This window comes from Hippopotamus amphibius, chromosome 6, assembly GCF_030028045.1.
Source record: "Hippopotamus amphibius kiboko isolate mHipAmp2 chromosome 6, mHipAmp2.hap2, whole genome shotgun sequence".
Taxonomy (NCBI): domain Eukaryota; kingdom Metazoa; phylum Chordata; class Mammalia; order Artiodactyla; family Hippopotamidae; genus Hippopotamus; species Hippopotamus amphibius.
Window position 1 is genome coordinate 122,056,025 of NC_080191.1, and position 22,436 is coordinate 122,078,460.

The 22,436-nt window shown below is 38.2% G+C and overlaps 1 protein-coding gene across 2 annotated transcripts in view; it reads right to left on the minus strand.

The window, feature by feature from the left end:
• Positions 1-1,155: 1,155 nt before the first annotated feature.
• The window catches only part of GK5 (glycerol kinase 5), an 82,547-nt gene continuing 61,266 nt past the window's right edge, over positions 1,156-22,436 (minus strand). For both annotated transcript variants that reach the window (XM_057738250.1, XM_057738249.1), the window contains 5 exons: positions 18,034-18,128; positions 12,281-12,384; positions 10,733-10,792; positions 10,006-10,139; positions 1,156-7,201 (listed from right to left, as the gene is read on the minus strand). In XM_057738250.1, the coding sequence (XP_057594233.1) occupies positions 7,053-7,201; positions 10,006-10,139; positions 10,733-10,792; positions 12,281-12,384; positions 18,034-18,128 (542 nt within the window). In that variant the 3' untranslated portion in view covers positions 1,156-7,052. The remainder of the gene's footprint in view (positions 7,202-10,005; positions 10,140-10,732; positions 10,793-12,280; positions 12,385-18,033; positions 18,129-22,436) is intronic.

The window sequence follows — 22,436 nt, forward strand, 5'->3', positions numbered from 1 at the left end:
CCCATTTTGAGTAATTATATTACCGTTATGTAAGTAACATGTTAATTAGGAGAAGCTGGGGGAAAGGAGAACTCTGTGTACTACTTTTACAACTTTTCTGTAAGTCCAAAATTATTTCAAAATAAAAAGTTAAAAAACTAAATACTGGAAATCAACTCTACTTCAATTAAAAAAAAAAAACTAAATACTGGTGGATCTTATTAAAACACAGATTCTGTTTCAGTAGATTTGGAATGAAGCCTAAAGTTCTGCTCTTCTGAAAAGCTCTCTGGTGACATGGAGGCTACTGGTCCCAACAACCTATCTGAGTAGCAAGACTTTTTCCCTCCTGTTGTATTAAGGTGAAACTGACATGCAATAAGCTATGCATCAAGTGAGTAATCTGATGAATGTCGACACATGTACATGCCCGTGAAACTACTGCCACAATCAAGATAACGAATTTGTTGCTGGCCGGCAATTCTACATGGCTTTCTCGTTTCTGCTTGCCTTATACGCAGAAACACTGAGGCCTCTGTTGTAGAATAGAGAGTGTCTCCCTCCAGGGTAGAGGGCAGTTTTGTCTCCTGTCCAGTATAATTTTAAAAATTTCCTCTGGAGCAAGCATCAAGCACACTTCCTTGCAGCCCATCACAAAAGACTCAGGCATCCTACGCTCGAGGTTGCTCAGCTGTACTGCAAACCCACCAGGGTGCACAGCATCAACCTGGCCACCCCACACAGGAGAGGCAAAGAGAACCATGCAAAAATGACGGTTGTGATGTGTGCTATGTCATGAGGAATAAAGTCTTTCATCTCGGACCCAGGAGTCTCCTATCTCCTACCAGTATCCATGCAGCTGCGGGAGGCTAACTTGTTAGCTTCAAAGGAGAGAAAAATTTCAAGCTCTTCTCAGGTCTTGACAGAGTTTGGTGATGAAACTGGGATGCTGACAGAGACAGGACCTTCTGGGAGAGACAAGACAACCCTGCGGGCTGGGTTAAAGAATAGGAGAATTCCCTGGGATCTGGTGGCTAATAATCTTGCCCAAGTGGTGGGTGAGTGGGAGGGAAGGGGAATTCAGCAAATTTAAGATATTTGCCTTACAATATCCACCTCTTAATGGGTTGTTGCTAAATAGCGAAGAATCCACTATTACTCCATATCATCCTCATTTATTTTTTCCTACAATTTATTTTACATAGCCAGATTACATATACATAGCCAAATACATATACATATGCCTGTATTTTTTGCCCGTGCTGCATAGCTTGTGGGATCTTAGTTCCCTGACCAGGGATCGAACCTGGGCCTTTGGCAGTGAAAGCATGAAGTCCTAACCACTGGCCCGCCAGGGAATTCCCTAATAATAATTTTATAATATTTAATACAATTTATAGTCACAAATTTCAAAAACGTCAGCTTCACATATCTGCCCCTTCCTTGTCTTCCTCATTAGACTAATATGACTTTGAACAAAAATAAAATCAAAACCATACCCCTTCCTTTCTTCAAATAATTGAATGTTTATCATCCTTCAAAATTCCTACTACAGAATGAACCATGGGCTCCACTTCAGTCAGGGAAGAGAATCCAGTTTGTCTGACTGATTCCTCCACCATCATCATCAGGATGTCACTATTTATGAGTGCGGATGTGAAGCAACAAACAGAGAAACACTAAAAAAAATGGCTTTAATACACAATATGTACAAACCACTCACTGTTCATTATAATTTCCCAAATAATTTTAATAATTTTCATAATGGACTTTTAACAGTTGCTAGGTTAATTCCATCATATTAGCATTTGAAATTATTTTTCCTCCAGTTATTTAAAAATTTTCCAAACATTTAAATATACAGTTTATTTTCACAGTAGATTGTATCATCTTTTTTCCACTACAAAGAGTTAACTTTCATCTCTAGTAATTTCCTTTGTGCAAGAATGCACAATATAGAATAAGCCTAAACAGGATCTAAAGAGGCAGGGTTACAGAAAACCTTTCTTCTCTAACCATATATTAAGCCCCATTTTTTTCTTCTTCCAGTTAAAAGGGAAACACAAGCCCAAAATTATCTTGAATCACAACTGAAGTTAACATATGCTTATTTCTCTGTGACATTCTTAATGTGCAGAAACCAAAACAGGAAATACTATTAAATAAGAATTTAAAATTAAAAAATAAATCCAAAAGTTAAAGTAGACAAAAAGTTAAGGGGAAAATTCACATACACATGAAAAAGATTCCTTTTATTCTCCATCCTTGATTTTATCTATAGATTTTAACTGTGATTTATGATGTTCTAAATGACTATTTAATAAAAGAATGAAATTCATAAAGACCATCAAAGAAATAAGATTATAAATTTACTGATGCATACAAACTGGAATCTACATTAACTGTCTTGCACAAACAGGACAATTTTGAATTAATTTTCCACAAAATTACTCTGGAACATTTACACGAATCAGCTTATTTTAAATAAAAAAAATATTTTTAGCATTACGATAGCTATATACAAAATGTATTTATACACTTTACTTAACATTCTAAGTTAAGGTATCTTTGAAACTTTTTTGCTATTACATAGTGTGAGTACCACACTATGTAATGAGTATGGAAGGAATACGAGAGCTCTTCTGCTCACTACATTACAAAATCATGTTCAAATGCTGTATACATTTTGCCCAGAAGGATTTGAAAATGCTACTTAATGACTTCTTAAGTCACTGGACTGATTTTTTTTTTTTAAGTTTTTAAAAAAGATGTTCTTTTAAAGATATGGCTCTTTTAGCAAACAACCCAATTAGCCAATGGACAAAAGACATGGACAGACATTTCGCTGGAGGATAAACAGATGGCAAAAGAGCACATGAAAAGATGTTCAAAGTCATTATCAATTTGGGAAATGCAAATTCAATCCACAATGAGAAAGCCACACACTTATCGCAGCAGCTAAAGTAAAAGATGGTGACAACATGAAATGCTGGTGAGAACGTGGAGAAAGTGGATCACTCACACGTTGCTGGTGGGAATGTAAAATGGTACAGCTACTGTAGAACACAGTTTGGCAGTTTCTTGTAAAGATATGGCTCGTTTAAATTGGAAATCTTATCATTTATTTTCTAAACAATATAGGTATCTGTACAGACATAGCCATTTTTCTTTAATAAACCAAATGTAATGTAAAGTGGAGGGAAAGAGTGGAAATAATAGAGAATTTCAGAAACCCCTGATTTTGCAGGTTCCTGCCTCTGTCATTCCCATTCCCATGATCATTCCCGCATCCCTCTAGGGGTAGGGGTCCCATGGAACATGGTGACAAAATAACCAGTGACCCACAATAGAGGCTGGTGCCGAAATATTTACAGCTATGAGGATCCGAAGTGTAAAAAGAACAGTGCGATTCTTGATGGCCTATTTGACTTCTTTGGGGATACCCCTTTAGGCTGGTTTGAACCAGATGACCTGGCTTTGGGTATGCAAGACGAAGACTCTAGGACCAGGTAGATCCAGGGTGTGTTTTGGGCTTTTAATTCTAGCTGAGAAACATGTTATAAACTTCTGAAAGGGATTCAGAATCCTCTGGGATAGATTCAAGCCTTCTAGGCTATCTCTGGGATGACCTACAATCACTTAAAGCTGAGAAACCCCAGGGTCCAGCTATGTCTCACCTCAAAGAATTTTAAAATTACTGCCAAACTCCTGGGCTAGATTATTTTGTAATTAAAGACTGGTCCTTAGTATAAGTGCCTTGCAAAAGGGGCTATTTCTGAAGTTTCCTCCCTCTAACATGAGAGGGTCTGGCATTCCTAAGATTCAATCTGTTAGTCATCTGCAGTCAAATACACAAGACCTGTGAATAAAGGCTTCAATTGCACCTTAGAAAGTTAGTATGTGTATTTATGCATGTGTATCTCTACACAAATAGATATGCGAATATATAAACATACAAGGAATTTTCAAATAAATAGTATGAGGATTCTAGCTCTCGTAACAAAGTAGTCCTTCTTAATCCAACAAAACGTTTTACTGTAACAAGTAGAAGCTGCTCCCTATCAATAAACATAGGGAACATCAAGGATAAACTGTACATGCAAGAAAAGCTGCACTTACAAACACAAAGTAAAAATTCATCCCACAAATAAGAAGGCACAGAGTTAAGTTCTGTGGAAGCAGACATGGTTTCTGCTTTCAGAGAACTTCTAGTTTGGTGGAGGCTTGCACAGAGGCAGATAAAAGAGTAATCATCTCCTTTGTTCAGAGATAAAAAGGAAACAAAAAGGCAGATCAAATCAAAGATGATCTGGAGACTACATTCATCCCATACTGAAGTCATAAACCCACTCATTAAGACCACAGACGTGGCGGTGAGTGTGGGAGCATAAAAACAGCAGAAGACAGTTACAACATGACATTTTTTTTCACCTCAATAACCAGCAAAGTAGAAACGCTATTTATTTTAAGATACTACCACTTCTTTTTGCTAACAACCATTTCCTAAGGTAAAAATGAAGCACAGAGAAAAGGAGTATGATAGACATTCTACATTCACCGACTCTTCAATTTTCTTCCAACAGTCTACATCAGTGGTTCTCAACTGGGGGTGCCTTTGTCTCCCACGGAGCATTGGCAATGTTTGGGAACATTTTCTCATCATAAGTGGTGGGTAAAGGTCAGGGATCTGCTAAGCATCCTATAATCCACAGCACCCCAAAATAAAGAATTATCTGTCCTCAAATGTCAGGGATGCTGAGGCTGAGAAATCATGTCATGGCTGGATATTAAAAAAAATTTAGAAATCAGTAAGTCTATAGTATAAAAGCATTTAGTACCACTTTAAGAAGGATTGTACAAGAAGATTCTCCTCCTTGATAAGACAGTTACAGATCTCCTAAAAATATCTGATAGATCCATAGTGAGAAAATAAAACATGCTGAGAAATGTTAGCATAGAAATTTTTTTAACTTCAATTATTAGCATACATATGAAAAATAAACTTGAACGATAGGACAATTTTATGCACAATTGATTTTGATAATCAACAGTTTCTACAACCACAAAAGCAAATGTGGTCATGTTTCTGATTTAGGTCAAATCTGACAAAAGATTTAGTAAACTGTGTTACTAAAAAAAAAAAAAAGGCCAGAAATATTAAAAATATTAACTTCTAAACTAACAGACAAAAAAATTATCCACTGATTTTTAAGGAGATGCTCAATTCCAGTAAAAGATATTCAAAGTTATTTTCCTACATTATCTAAAAGATATTTTGTGGTTTTATGATGAGAAAGAACGATGAGGAAAATGAATGAACTAACAAATGTTTAGGTATTAATAATATCACAATTCAGATATCCCAATATACTGAATTATTTTAATAATTAAAAAGACAATTATTTCTTATGGAAATCATACCCACTGAGAGGTCGACTCTATAAGAAACAGTAAAACAGAGCGGCTTTCATATGACTTTGATAAGAAAGCTTTTAATTGGCCACTAAGCTTTGTAAAAAAGGGTGTGAAAAACAGAAAGTGAAAAGAAGAATAAGATATTATCTACATAAGGGGATCTGACTCATTACAGTAAACAAAACACCTCGACTTAACAAGAAATATTTCCAAATCTAATATCTATTACCTGTCTCTGAAATGGACATATATGAGAGCAACCGCAAACTTCCCTATAACAGTCCCTTCTTCAATTACATTATTATTTAACAGCGAGCTCTGTAATGGCAGGACTTTATGTCATACAGTCTGACCAAGAGGGAAATACATACACTGTCGCTGCAAATCAAAAAGGAACCTCGTCCACAAGTAACATGAGAACAGGCTGGGAAGTGGTCAACTTTCCTTAGGACAATTTTACATTTGGCCCGAAGCTACTTGCAACTCTTAGTCCTTTCCCTTGTTTCTATCAAGAGGCTGAAAATGTAGAACTCTGCCAGCTCCTCTCTGTGCATCTGTCTGCGGAGGGGCAGTCACTAGCATGAGTACACCGCCAGCCTCCCCCGTCAGCCACCCCCCTGCACAAATCTCAGAGAGATGAGGAGACTGGGCAAAAGTAAGAAAGATACCCGGACAAGCAAAATATCCCCACTAAGGCAATTCTTAAGTCACCAATAAATTAGGGCACTTTCTTCAAATTAAGCTCTGTCAATTAGGCACTTAATAAAAACAAAAGATGTTTACACTAGCATCTCAACAAGTAAGAAAGACAGAGAACAGGAGAAGAAAGGCAAGATTTATATTTACTACCTGCATTTTGGAAAAAATGAGATGTTATACTTTAGCCAAAAATTTTTTGAAAAGAAATGCTGAGGAGGAAAGTATTTTCTTATTCCTTATGAATCAATACCCTTTTTTGGTTTTATTAACTAAAGTGATTTTTTTCAGTGTTTTTTAATATAGAAAGCTCAGATTTTGGTTAAACAAGGAAAAATTAAGGCAGTGTCTTTAAACCCAATAAAGGAAAGAATTGAATAACAAATAAGCCTATCTGAGAGAGACATATTAGGCTCATATTTGGATACAACACTGAACAATTATGGCTTTAAATAGAGAAACATTAATGTTTCAAAATTCCACATTTCCTCAGTTATTCTTTCTTTTTAGCTATATGGACTTCAAACAGTCCATTTCATTTTAAAGAATTAAGGGAACACTTTTCACATCATTTTGGAACAAAACACAAATGGTGCTTGACCCAGAACTATTAACTCAGACAGTAAACAATTATATTCATATGGGCCCACTATGAAAAGGAGGAGGACCCATGACTGTCAAAACATGGTTGGAAATGGCTACCATCCTTTGGGATTTGCTACAAAACAGAAGATTTAAAAGTTCTGAGGTATTGTTGCCTTACAATCTTACCAAGGTTTAGATTTTTTAAATGAGGGGTTTTTTTTGTTTTGTTTTCAAAAAAAAGCAGTGCTTTTTCTCTCAGGTTGCAAAGCTCAGTTTGTTTTCTCCTCTCACTGAGCACCGTGCTGTTAGCCCTGAGCTTTGTCTCTTGTGCATGTCACAGCAGCCAGCCAGCCGTGGTCTCAGTCATTCCATCAGCGCTACGTCTTGTTATACCAATTCATGGAGCGTTTCACTGCTTTCACCCAGTTTCCCATATTCATCTCATATTCTTGCCATCTCTTCTGTGGCTTGAATACCATTTCACTTTGCCTCAGTTTCTTTAGCTCCTCCTTGTCAGTCCAAAACCCTATAGATGAAAACATTTACTCTCAAGTTTGAAGGCAAGTAACGAGTCCATAAAGTTTATCCATAAACCTATGTGCACTGGTGCAAAGGTAAACAGTTATTACTTTAAAACACAATTCAAAATATTTCGTTGCTTTGAACTTTGTTAGCTTGACTATCCCCCTGGGAATAAATACATCAGGATTTAAAAATCTTTTGGTTTCTAACTAGCAACTTTATTTCTGTGTGGAAGGGCATCAAAGCATTTCTAGAGCAACCGTATCCTGCCATCATTTAATTTCATCCTAGCTATTACGAAAAAAACCTAAGTAAGAAATAGTATACTTTCTTTTCATACAATTTAAAAAAACTATGATAAACTAAGATTTTTTTTCCTTTTCCTTTTTGGCCACACTGCGTGACTTGTGCAGGGTCTTATTTCCCTGACCAGGGACTGAATCTGGGCCTACAGCCATGAAAACACAGAGTCCTAACTACTAGACTGCCAGGGAAATCCCTGAATTAAGAATTTTGTTATATATCTTGAGGTAAGAGGCAACTCCCTAGGATATGCATAAAATTCAAAGGTGGGAATTAATATCATAAATAGTTTCTTTTTTCAAACTATTGCATTTCATACAAGGCTTTTAAATTCCAGTTCAAGATAATCTTGTAGTTCTGGCATATATTCTTCTTTACAAAGAGGGTCATGTGATTTATAATAAAAAAGCAGCAAGAAAAACACATTATAACTACGATCATAGTACTAGTCTGAAATGGTAGCAATCTTTTGTTTATAAACTTGGTACATCTCACCTACTCTCAAGTAGTAACATAGTTGACAAGTCTTCAAGAAGTACACTCTTCTCTTACCAATAAAGCTGACACAAAATTCTTTCTTCTAAAATTTTCTGTCAAGGCACATTCTGTTTACAAAGTCAGCATTTTAGATTGTTTAAAGATATTTATTCATGGAAGTTATTAAGACTAAAAATAATTTTTATTAGTATACTACAGTTAGATAAATCTAGTCATGAAAATAAATATGTTCTTAAAATTCTTATTCCCAGAATTTATTATTTACATTTAAAGGCATATGTACTCTTAAGAGTCATTGTACTAAATATGTATTGAACAGACGCAGTTTCTGTGTTAATTTTGAAAATACAGAGAATTTGCATAGCCTTCAGGTCTCAAATTTCTGAGAGAGAAATAATCCAAAAAGAAATTTCATATTTTCTGAGAAGGTAAAACTGCTCCCTGTAGTTAGTGAAGTATCTTTGTATTGAAAAGTTTTGAAATTAAATACAGGTAAAATGAAGTAGATACAGTTCAAGCCACTATGTTATGTGTAATAACTTGCATGTGTCTGTTATTTAAAGTATATTAAATGTTGAAGAGAATTTGACAATTTAGTTTTATAAGGTGATAAGTGTAGAACGATTTGATTAACTTTATAAACACTACTGGAATGTTTATCAGCATCTGGCTTACTGTAATGATAAGCTTAATTTATTCATTTTTCAAGTTGTTTAAGTACTTGAGAATGTTTTCCTTGTTATAGTTCTAAGTTTGCTCAATTAGGCATGTGATATTATTAAAAATAACATCAGCTATATTAAACTTAAGAGTTGAAATACACAAAGGAACTTAAATTTGTATGTAATGGGAATGATTATTTACGGGAAAGTTATTTTCTTCAACTTGAATTAATCCAACATCAATCAACGAACAAATGAAAGTGATTGTTTCAATTTTATTCAAAGTTAACAGATTTTTAGTAGAATAAAGTGTAACGTGAACTTACCAAGATTTGATGCTTTTTGGGGTCCGTAACTTTAATTCCTAAATAATAGCCTAAACTTTTAAGTATAAGATATCCTGCTGTGTACAAACACTCCTCCCTTCCATATAGGAACAAAGGAGAACACTCCCAGTGTCCCAAGCATCATCCTGCTTCCTAGAGAGCCTTCTAATTGGCCTCCCCATGTCCGTTCTTTACCCCCCCAACTAATTAGTGAAAACACTAATTGCCAAAGTGATCTGTTCAAATGTACATCTAGCCACTCTCCAATGCATTCAAGATCAAGTCCAAACTCCTCTTTATGAAGAGACACCACAACTGGACCTCTGTGTACCTCCCCAGCCTCCCCTCTTGCTCTCATCATTTTAGCACCACAATGGACCAGTACCTCTGAATGAGTTGCCTTCTCTATTGGACCAGTCACCTCTGTCCTCTCCTCACCTGGTTGTCTGCTAACCCTTTCAAAAGTGAACTATATGTTGTCCTCTCTGGGAAAGCCGACACCAATTGCTTAACACTGTGGCTGTTCACTGGGTTTATCACACAAGTATAGTAATGGGTTGACTTGCTTGACTGCCCCCACTGGAGACTCCCATAGCAGGGTCAGTCTCATTTAAACTCCATTCCCAGCAGCAACTGTCATGTAGCAGGTGCTCAACAAATGTTCACCAAATAAAAGAGTGGAGAGGTTTCTAATGCCAAAGACAAGCTTATCTAATCAGCACGTTTCCCCGGAGACATTCACTTGTTAAAGACCAGAGCAGCTGAGAATTAACTTTCCTGGCCTCATAATTCTGCCTGAAGGCGTGCAGCAAGGATGGAAGAGGTGCAACCAGACCCACCCACAGAAGAGGCCACAGGAGGACTCTGCGAGCAACGTGCATGCGTGTATGGAGTCTAGTGGACACCAAGGCTTTCCTCACCCTCTCTATCTATATAATGTTGTGATTTGGGAGGAGAAATGCTATCTATAAGAAATGGTTTTGCAAGACAGCTCTCGTTTTTATAAAACCCACACATACCAACAGCAAGGCCAGCTAGAGAAGCTGCACCTACGCACGACATATCAACGTGGACGGGTCTGTCTATAGTCTCATTAATCAGGTCTGAAGTCATCTGCATGACAAAACTGTTCTTACAAACACCTCCATCTGCCCTGTGGGGAGCAAGATATTGGAGATAAATTACTGTAACAAAAGTATAAAGACATTATTAATTCTTTTTTGAAAAGCCACAGTTTTTTTAGATACTTGATTTTATTTTCAAAGTTTAACTTTTTGATTCCAAAATTATATCACTTAGCATTGACCTGAAGACAGTAATCTTTAAACATTTTCCTTATTCCTGCCATCAGTCTTCACACCTGTCCCACTTGTCCTGAGACTAGTTCAAAATAGGCCAAGTGAACTAAGCTAACATGAAAATTCATTTGGACACTGTAGCAAAGAAAATGGGATGCTTTCATGCTAAAAGGAGAGCCACACACCCCCAAAAAAGATATTAAAGATTTTTATAATATACATATGGGTGCTAAGATCCTCTCAAATTCCGTATTGGGTTATATTTTCCTTAAATCCAAAATTAGCTTTCCTTCCTCTCCAAATTCCTATGACCAAGAATTCTGTTGCAAAAAACGGTAAGCATAAGCTCTTTTTGAATCCTGAATAATCATAATGATGACAATGCCAATAGCAGCTACCGCTTACTTCTAATTTCTAGTTAAATCTGTTAGAAACGAAGTTTACGTACCGGACTTTTCTTACAGGAATATGAATCTCTTTCTGCATCACCTCGTATAACTGTTTGTTTCTAGTTAAAAAAACAAGAGGCAATTCATATCAAAATCATTCTCTATTTTTTTCCAATCTAGAATAACTACGGTTTTATTTACATGACATTTATAAAATATGCAAAAGAAAATATTAAAGATATATATCACGCTAACTGGACGTCAATAACAGATGGGCAAGTAAACAAGAGGTTAAGGGCCTTCTTCTGCTTCTCACTTTGATGGAAGAGAACATAATTGTTATTTCAGAACTAAGTTTAATCTATTACTGTACCTGCAAATAAAAATTTAAAGCAAGCATCCATTTAACAGGTATGGATGACACGCTGTAAACAGCACTAAATAGAAATCATCAAACATAAAAATAATGGTTTTGTAATCAGAGCAAATGTTATTTTAAAACTACATATGTTCCATTTGTTCCACTCATGACAGCTGTTTTAATAAGCTGTGTTTTTAATAAGCTACACCTGCCCCATAACAAAAAGACCACAGGAAATATACATAAAGAATAATTCTGATGAGTCAATCTTTGAGTATAACAGAAGCATTATTAGTTAGAATTCTCCCTCATGAACAAGGAAACAAAAACCTTTGAAAGTCCAAATTTTGAATCTTTTATGCTTAATAAATTGGATATTTAAAAAATTATTCAATTTTCAGGCATCAAATCTAAGTGGTACTCATAATGTTTATTGCAGCACTATTTACAATAGCCAGGACATGGAAGCAACCTAAATGCCCATCAACAAATGAATGGATAAAGAAGATGTGGCATATATATACAATGGAATATTACTCAGCTATAAAAAGGGATGAGATGGAGCTATATGTAATGAGGTGGACAGAACTACAGTCTGTCATACAGAGTGAAGTAAGTCAGAAAGAGAAAGACAAATATTGTATGCTAACTCACATATACGGAATCTAAAAATGGTACTGATGAACTCAGTGACAAGAACAAGGATGCAGATACAGAGAAATGGACTGGAGAACTCAAGGTATGGGAGGGGGCGGGGGGTGAAGGGGAAGCTGAGATGAAGCGAGAGAGTAGCACAGACATATATATACTACCAACTGTAAAATAGTCAGTGGGAAGTTGTTGTATAACAAAGGAAGTCTAACTCGAGGACGGAAGATGCCTTAGAGGACTGGGGTGGGGGGGGGGTGGGGGGGGAGGGACTCGAGGCGGGGGGAGTCAAGGAAGGGAGGGAATACGGGGATATGTGTATAAAAACAGATGATTGAACTTGGTGTAACCCCCAAAAAATAATTAATTAAAAAAAAAAATCTAAGTGGTACTAGTACTATCAAATATGAAAAAAAAAAAGAGATGCGAAAAAATCAGAATTAGCAGTAAGAACAGACTATAGCATATACAATATGAATTAAACTAAAGGTATAAATAGTTAAAATTAAGAAATTTTAAAATTTAGCTTAGTAGAAATTAATAAAAGGAAATAGCAATACTGTATAGGGAGGGGGGAGTTTGGGGCAGGTTCTGGTACCTGAAAGCTATTGACTCCAATATTGCTCGTACAAGATGGTATTTATTGGTGGAAGGCTTCAAACCCATAAAAGAGGCACATGCACAGGGGTCATTTAATGGAGCCTAAAGTAAGAGACAGTAAGAATATATTATTAGTGCTCTAAATTATATCTATAGACTTGAAGGTATATTACTCAATAAAAACATAGCCATGTTAGAAGAAAAGAATGCTTATTTAGAGATAAATAGTTTTAACATAAATGATAGCCCCAAAATGATGTTAACTATTCAAATAACCTTTTGACAGGACTTAAGCAAGGTTGAGTCACAGATGTCGGAGTTAATGAGCTGGATCTTCCGTTTGCACCCGCAAGAAGAAAAGTGGCTGGAGCCCAGAGTAACTAATTATAAAATGTTTAGCTTGATATATGAGGAAAATGAAAAGCAATGCTAGTGTTTCCCCTTTTCTCCAACTGTAAAGTGTTTATACTGAAACTGTTTACTATGGAGAGTGGCTTTTTGAGGATATTAAGTTAGACGAGATAAACGACAATGCAAAAAATGTGTTCCTCAGTGTCATAATTCACACCCAATACGTTGTCAGCTTTTCAAACTGAACTCTATTTCTCAGCTTAAATACTGTTATTGCCTAATATCAGAAATGACCCAGCCTAACATCTGCCTTTAAAAGGCCATCATCTTGAGCTGGGATTATATATCTATCAGATGAAGTTTGTGTTCATCTTTGCGTCGCCAGAAATGCAAGACGATTCTGGGACATGGAAATGAAACACAAAGATCCCTGACAGAGCTTGCCGTCTCACAAGGAAACAGAACAGTCCCAACACACCTATGCCAGGTCCTGACAGAGGGACAGGCTGTGTTGTCAGGAAATGATGGTCCCCAGAAGCACCTTCTAGCTTCACAGCCTGGCATATCATCCTTACCTGGAAAACTTTCTACCACCCCTCCTCCTCGTTAATCCCACCCTCCGTCCAAATTTTGGCTCAGCTTCCTCTGGGAGAACTTCTAATCCCCAAGATGAGATCAGGTTCCCCAGTATCCATTTTTATGGAGCCCTATAATTTCCCATCATATCATGTGCCACAGTTTATAATCACATATATCTGTGACTGTCTTTGAAACTTCATCTCCCCTGCTACACTGTTAGCATCACAGGCAGAAACTCATCTGATGTGCTCACAGTGTGTCTCCAGGGCCTAGCACCGCACCTGGCCCCCCAAAGGGTGTCAAAAGGCCCTTGTTGAATCCGTGAACAAACAATATTTTTTCTAACGTCTTAACTGAAGAATTCTGCATCACATCTTATCTTTACCATAACCAAGATTTTCCTCCTATTGTGATTTTATCTTGATAATTTTGCAAATTCATTAACATCTTTTGGTGATTCACTCAGTAAAAGCTGATTTATATAGTAAAGCTGGTCTACATACCAAGTGATATAATACTGTGAAACAAAGATAGGTCAGACTCAGCCAGTTCAATTAGTCCCTAGTAGCATGCTACAGCGTTTTTTAAAATAATTTATTTATATTATTATTATTATTATTATTATTATTATTATTATTATTATTATTTTGGCTGCATTGGGTCTTCATTGCTGCACGCAGGTTTTCTCTAGTTGTGGCAAGCGGGGGCTACTCTTTGTTGCGGTGAGCAGGCTTCTCAGTGTGGTGGCTTCTCTTGTTGTGGAACATAGGCCCTAGAGCCTGTAGGCTTCACTAGTTGTGGCATGTGGGCTCGGTAGTTGTGCCACACTGGCTTAGTTGCTCCCCGGCATGTGGGACCTTCCCAGACCAGGGCTCGAACCCGTGTCCCCTGCATTGGCAGGTAGATTCTCAACCACTGCACCACCATGGAAGCCCCTATGCTATGGTTTTTGTTTTTATTTTTGGCTGCACGGTGCAGCTTGTGGGATCTTAGTTCCCTGACCAGAGATTGAACCCAGGCCCTGGCAGTGAAAGTGCTGAGTCCTAACCACTGGACTGCCAGGGAATTCCCTTGCTGTGGTTTTTTTTCTGCATAAAAATTACTTCTTCCAATATACCACATAAAATACGGGTATAACTGGCATGAAATCACTTTTGTACAAATAGCTATGAACATAATTTACCATTAGTAACAGGTGAACTTGAGGGGTTATAAATTCCATAGAAACCTAAAAATTTCCTAACAGGCTACAATGTCCCTGCATTTGTTCGTCCAACTGAGTCTGTCTTTGGAATGATAAAGTAGGAAAAACACTGGCAAGGTCCTTTTCAGGGCCTGGTCACATCTTGCCAGGGCAGAGGGCCTCCAGCCAAGCCTCCTATCTATCACTGCCAAGCCCAACATGAGAGCTTTCCAGAACCATCAACCAACTGGGAACTGCAGGACTCAGCAAAGTTCTGTGTGGCTCCATAAGGAAAATCAGCAGACCTGCTGGGGCACAGAACACTGCATCAGCAGGCCCTTGTCTCCACTGGAACCTCAGCCTCATCTGCTGGGGACTTGCAGGACGGTTAATGCCACCATGGCTCTTGTCCTTGTCAACCTAGACCCTAAAAGTCAGTTCCTCTGGCTCCAGTTGTGTATTCCCATTGTCAGAATATTTTATGCTGTCCCTGGAAACAGCACAGCAAAGTGGTTAAGAATCTGGGCCCTGGAGTCCTAAAGCCAGCTCTGTCACTCACTAGCTGGGTGACACTGCCCAAGTGACAGAACAGCTCCAAGTCTCAGCTTCCTCAGCTTCAGAACGGGATGATAAGAGTATCTTCTACCTTGCTGAGTGGCTGAGGATTAAATGAGGCAACTTATGTAGTGCATTTAGGGCAGTGCCCGAGACATGGTACGTAGTCACAGGTCAGCTGCCAGGACGATTTTTGTTTTCTTATTTCTTACTCAAACCCTTCCCACTACTACTTACTTTCTTTATAGCTCTTTCACGTGCCTTCTCAACATTTCCTTCTATTACAAATAAACTTCCCTAACCCTTAAACAACTCTGAGACGAGCCTTCCACTGATTTTGTGGTTGGTTGCTATAACAAGCCTGGCTCTGTGCTGGACAAACGGCTTTAGCTGCAGCCGCTCAGTGGAAGGTCCACAGGTCTCCATCACAAGGACCAGGAGGACTGTTCTAGCCTCCCCCCATGACCACCGCTGGCCGCCATGCAGCTGCTGTCAGCAGACACGTGGCTTCCCCCATGTTTGCTTAGGTCTGCCTCAACATCATGTTTTACCTTCCCTTCAGCTTTCCACGGCTCCAACGTCCCAGTCACTCACAGAACGAGAGGGGGAGTTCACAGTATGTGCTGGCCATGCGGGGAGGGGTTCTCAGCAAACTGCTTGAATCCTTGTCTAAAGCAGCCGTGTTTCATGCCCTAGTCCCACTGCTGCCACCACAACTGCAGGGGGTGAGCAGAGCTGACTCAAAGTCTATCCGAGGCTTGAGAAGACAAGGTGGCCCAATCAGGCTCCCTCCCCTGGAAATCTGACCCAGGAAACACTTCAGAGGGAACTGACTCAGAAAGGATGCACAGGTGGAAGAAGGTTGTGTTTACTTCCAAACTGTGAAAAGGCAGAACGTTTAAGGAAAAGAATGACAATTACACAGAAGCCATGAGGAGGAAAGGGTACAGAGCAAAGCTGGTAAGGAGAAGGAAAAGCAGAGCCACAGAGAAGAACACTGAGAACTGCCACGTCAGCTGTCCATTCCCTTCCGATCCCGGTGCTCAGGAGTGTGTGAACAGCCAGCTCCTCTGGGGTGGGCGGTGCTCAAGCAAGCCTGTTCCTTGCAAACCCAAGAACCCTCACTGGCTCCCCATCTGCTGAAGACTGGCACTTGGTTCAAGGTCCTGTCCATCCTACTATCTATGGCCAACATCACAGTAACTTTAATGTCAGGTAGATGACCACCAATTCTCGCCTCCAATATCTGTGCGTGATGCTCTACTTTAGTACCGCCCTGCCCAAACCCAGACAAAGCCACATGGCTGCACCAACGGATGCCACCCCGTGTACAGCCCCCATGCTCCAGCCCAGCCCTCTGTCATTTCCTGAAGTGGCTGTCCCACGCATCCCCCCTGCCCTCAAAATTCCTCCAGTGCCCCTTTCTCAGCTGATGCCCCTGAAGCGATTACGAGCCTTCCATATCCTGCCCCCCATTATCCGCGGCTGTAACAACATTCTAAAATTAAAGGTGGTATCACAGAGACTTGACCCTTTCTTCCTTCCACTCTCCTAGCCGGCATTTTCTCTAGTTGTTGACGTTGATCTCCCCACTGTTTTCTGAACAGCTTGGTATCAACACACTATTGTTGTCTGAATTAACTTTCGGTTTCCAATTAAGAGTTTCATTTTACATCAGGAAATAACTGGCCTGCGGTCTTCCCCCACCCCACCCCACCTCACCATACTGCCAGGCTGCAATCATGGCAGGAAAGGGACATTTTGTTAGCAACATGAAATTAAAAACCACATCTGTGATAGTGTTGTCTAATCTTTTGGACTTTAGCAATACTTTGGGTTTTTTAATCACATAGTTTGTATTATTTTTATAGGCATATGAGTTGGTAGAGAAGTTAAAGACAGAGTTGCCAAGACAGAGGCACAACTAGCTGTCCCAGCACATTTTTCAAAAAAGGAAAGAATCCACAGTAACTAATTAAACCCTCCCTTTGCTGATGACAGCTATTCATCCAACCTTTCTCCTTAAACCTCAATCGGACAAATATTCTTCACTCCCTGTCCTATCATGGATGCTATTCAGGTGCCTCACATCATCCTGAAGAGGATGCAATGCAATCTCTACATGTAGTTTATAAACGTTTAGTTCTTAGGATAAAGTACATAGAAAGACATTATTACAGATATTAAAATAATGCTCATTTAAAAACCTAGTTTGAAAATATAGTATTTTTAGGGATTCAAAATTACCCTGATCTAATTCTTTTTCACCAGGTTCTACATTATGTTATCCAAACTTTTAAATTTTGGATTTTTTGTAACTGATTGCCTGAGTATGGAATGGACTAGAAGGAAGAGAAATTTTTATTTTTTGAAAAAAAAAAAAAAAAATTTAGAGGAGGACTAAAAGGACTTATTCCCCCCAAAAGGAATTTTATTTATAATAATATACCTAAAAACAGTTTTTAAAAGTCCTTGTAACAATATGTCAAAATTAAAAGGCAGTATCACAGATCTTTCAATTAAATACACAGTTAAATATTGCAAAATCAAGTCTTTTACTGAGTTCACTTTTTAGTTAGGCAAAGTAACAAACATCCCACACCACAACAGTTAACAAAAAGATATTCTGACTTTTTTAAAAAAGTTAATGAGACTTACAAACAACTGCAAAATGTAAGATGTGTATACACCTTAACATTATTTTTCTAACTCTCAATGGTACACACTCCCTCTAAGTAAAGAATGCCAATTTACTGATCTATTTTCCCCTACTGGGAAATGGCTATTTTTGGTCATGATAAAGTAACCATGGGTCTTATGTAAAAGTTCTATAATAAACTTGCCAACTTTTAGTTTCCACAGAGATGGAGCTCTGAGCAGAAGCCAGCAGAATTTGCTCTGTCCTCTCGTGGAATTCATTCTAAGTCAAAACACAACTTCTCAGCCTTATAAAGTACCTTTCACCTTAGTTCTGTTCAGTGCCCAAATTTTCACGTAAGGGAATGGCAGATATATAATATTAGGTGTGAGTATGAAGACAGAAATGTTTGTAATTGTCACTAACTTTTTGTTTTTTTAAATACCTGCAATCCACTAAAAGACGGAACAAAATAAACTCCTTCAGAATCTTCCAAACTTTTGGCCATTTTTTCAGTTTCAGCAGCATCTGTGAACAGATCTGCAAATACAAAAACAAACAAACAAACAACAAAAAAACCCTAAAACAAAACGAAGGGGGTGGGGAAGGACAAACAGAATTATGTTATATGACTAGCATTCACCTGCAGCAACAGTTATTACGAATACAATGTGAAAGGTCGCTCCCTTAAAAGGGTCAACACACAGGCAATCTGCTCTAGTGCTATCTGGGTTCTCCCACTGCAGAGGTTTATGGCCCATGAAGGGGCAAGGGAGACAGAAGACCCTATTAGATGGCCTTACTTTTTTTCCTTTAGAGGTATTTGGGCCATTTAAAAATCAATTCTAGGCTTTCCTTACCCTGTTGCTCTCCACCTGGGTTCCACTTCCCAATAAAACTCTTGCTTTGTCAGCAAAAAAAAAAAAAAAAAAAAAAAATCAATTCTATGTGTTTTTTGGCATTTAAAAATTTTATTCTCCTAAAGATAATACCCATTCTAGTTTTCTGTTGAAAAGATCATCTACCTATAACAACCAAGAGTCAACTGAAAAACTATTCTATCAAATGAGTTCAGTAAAGGGCCAGTAACACACAGATATACTAAAAGTCAATCTTTTTTTTTTTTTTTTTGGCACACGGGCTTCGTTGCTCCGCAGCATGTGGGATCTTCCTGGAGCAGGGATCGAACTCATGTCCTCTGCATTGGCAGGCAGATTCCCAACCACTGCGCCACCTAGGAAGCCCAGAAGTCACTCTTTATAAAACAAAAAATCAAGATCTAATTCATTTAGTATACTTTTTAACTGACGTATATAATATACATACAGGAAGATGAACAGATCCTAAGTGTACAGCTGGATGAATTTTCACAGTGTGAACCCAACCAGGAAACCAACACTCAGATCAAGATACCAATTTCCTTTGTTCAAATCATGCTTGTGAGATTCATTCATTTTGTTACAAGCAGTTGTACTTCACTCATTCTTCAGGCCTGCATAGTATCCCATTCCCACCACACACAATTCATGCCACTGTCTACAGCTGATAAGCATATGGGTAGTTTCCAGTTTTTGGCTAATACAAATAGGCCACCCTGAACACTCATGTACCTTCTTTTTGGTAAGCATATGTACATATTTCTCTTTGTTATATACCAACACAGTTAGGATTTGCTTTAGCAGATATGGCCAAATTGTTTTCCAAAGTGGTTTCACCAATTTAAGGCTCTGCCAGCAATATAAGTGTTCCATTTATCCCATATCCTTTTTTTTTCCCTAAGATTTATTTATTTACTTATTTTAAATTTTATTTATTTATTTTATTGGCTGTGTTTGGGTCTTTTTTTTTTTTTTTTTTTTTTTTGCTGTGCGCAGGCTTTCTTTCGTTGCGGTCAGTGGGGGCTACTCTTCGTTGTGGTGTGTAGGCTCCTCATTGCTGTGGCTTCTCTTGTTGCAGAGCATGGGCTCTAGGTGTGTGGGCTTCAGTAGTTGCAGCACATGGGCTCGATAGTTGTGGTTCACGGGCTCTAAAGCGCAGGCTCAATAGTTGTGGTGCACGGGCTTAGTTGCTCCGCAGCATGTGGGATCTTCCTGGAGCAGGGATCGAACCCGTGTCCCCTGCATTGGCAGGTGGATTCTTAACCACTGTGCCACCTAGGAAGCCCTATTTATTTATTTTATTTTTAGCTGCTTTGGGTCTTTATTGCTCTGCGTGGGCTTTCTCTAGTTGTGGAGAACAGGGGCTACTCATCATTGCAGTGTGCAGGCTTCTCTTGTTGTAGAGCATGGGCTCTAGGTGCACAAGCTTCAGTAGTTGCAGCATGCAGGCTCAGCAGTTGTGGCTCACAGGCTCTGGAGCATAGGCTCAGTAGCTGTGGCACACAGGCTTAGTTGCTCCGTGGCATGTGGGATCTTCCCAGACCGGGGCACTGAACTCGTGTCCCCTGCATTGGTAGGTGGATTCTTAAATCAGTGCGCTACCAGGGAAGTCCCAGTTATCCCATATTCTTGCTAACAGTTGATATTGTCTATGGTTTTCATTTTTACTATTTGGTGGTATTGCACCATAGTTTGAATTTGTATTTCTCTGTTGACTAATGAAGTTGAAGTCCTTTTCATTGGCCATTTGGTTACACTTGCTTGTAAACTAACTCCTGAAAATAAGCATGTGAGACTGACAGCACAGATCAGATGAAAAAGATCAGGAATTGGTCATAACAGATATTGCTGGCCTTATATGGTAATAATTAAGTTCGTTTTATTTTCTTATATCTGTTGTTGTTCTTATAATGAAGAATTGATTAAAGACAAGAAGTTTAAGGAACACCTATGATATAACTAACGTTAATGAAGATTGTTCAATAATTATTACAAATTTTACTCAAAATGAGTTATCAGATCCATAAGTTATATTCATTTGTATAAAATGTCCAGATAACACATCAAACTAGATAGCACTTAAAAAACTAATATATTAAGAAAACACTGCTCTTAAAATCCATACCTTTAAAAAATCATGACCAAATGTCTAAATTTTTAAATCAAAATGTACTAGATGGCTGGTTTAAGGAAAGTTTCTGGTAACAAAGAAATGGGAAAAAAATCTAGTTTGTTCATATTGTTTACTAGTTGTTCTGTCCTTTCTTGAAGAATTTCTCTAAATAATCTACTTAAACTGTTCTCAAATGAGCTGATTGATAGAAAGTCCTTTGGAGTAAGCAGACTTCACTCTGTCCCTCCCAGTGGATGAAACTAAGAACCCTGGATGGAATACAGAGAAAAGCTATCTGAGGACTCAAGAGAATAAGCTAGCAGTCCAACCAAGGAACTCCGAGTACCACCAAATCAGCAGTGTGTTCCCTGTTTTTTATTTTCTCTGATATCTCCTATCCTACAATCAGGGACAGCCTGAAACCTGAAACTTGGGTCTGTACATGGGGTGCAAATATGAAGAGCTTCTGAAGAAGCCCCCTCTTTTTGGTCTGAGGAGTAGGAGTCCGGGGTCTCCGCAGGACAGAGAGTAGGGAAATTACCCTGTTTTCTGTTTTTTGAATGTTTTTTCATTCTACCTGAATGAGAGAGAAAAAACACTGTATCTTCATGTTTTTGCAAAAACATATAGGAAGGATAAACCAAAAAACAAATGAAGTGATTATCTACAAGAGGTAGGAAGACAGGATGAAGGGATAGGACAGGGAGTCAACTGGTCCTTCTTTTACGAATTTGACTTGGAAATCATGTTAAAATTCCACATTAAAAATGTTTTTATAAAGAAGATATGGTACATATATACAATGGAATATTTCTCATAAAAAAGGAACGAAATTGGGTCATTTGTAGAGACATGGATGGACTTAGAGACTGTCATACAGAGTGAAGTAAGTCAGAAAGAGAAAAACAAATACCATATATTAACATATATTTGTGGAATCTAGAAAAATGGTACAGATGAACCGGTTTGCAAGGCAGAAGTAGAGACATAGATGTAGAGAACAAATGTATGGACACCAAAGGAGGAAAGGCGGGGTGAGGTGGGATGAATTGGGAGATTAGGATTAACATATATGTACTAATATACATAAAATAGATAAATAATGAGAACCTGCTATATAGCTCAGGGAACTCCACTCTGCTGAACGGCAGAAATTAACACAACATTGTAAAACAACTATACCCCCAATAAAAACAGGAAAAAAAATGTTTCTAAAAAGGATACGGGGGGGAAAAGAAAAATGAATGGTAACAGAAATAAGTGAACCCAATTCTTTTCAAATTAATAAACTCACTGAAGAGAGAAGAAAAAGAATTAATTCAAGTAACTTGAATAGCGTGCTTTGACCATATACCCTTGATATAAAGAAAAAAAAAAACCCTGCAAACAATCTCGAACACTGTTTGTCTTAGTGGTATGGGTCTCATAACTCAAAATCTTTGGTGTATATTTTAAGATTGAGCAAATGAGTACATAATATTAATGCTGGGAGCCAGGGTTCTCAACGTGGAAAAAAGGGAGATAAAAATATAGAGCAGGGACCCTTCTCTCTCTCTCTCTCTCTCTCTCTCTCACACACACACACACACACCCACACACACGCGCGCACGTGTGCGGCACTCCAGTCATTGTTCTTATTTTTTTTTATTTTTATTTTTTTAAATTTACCAAATTGTATACATTTACTTATTTATTTATGTATTTGGCTGCCACTGCATGGCCTACAAGATCTTAGTTTCCTAATCAGGGAATGAACCCAGGCCCAGGGCAATAAAAATGTGGACTCCTAACCACTGGACCGCCAGGGAATTCCCCCAGTCATTGTTTTTAAATACCATTTCCCACTAAAAAGAGGCA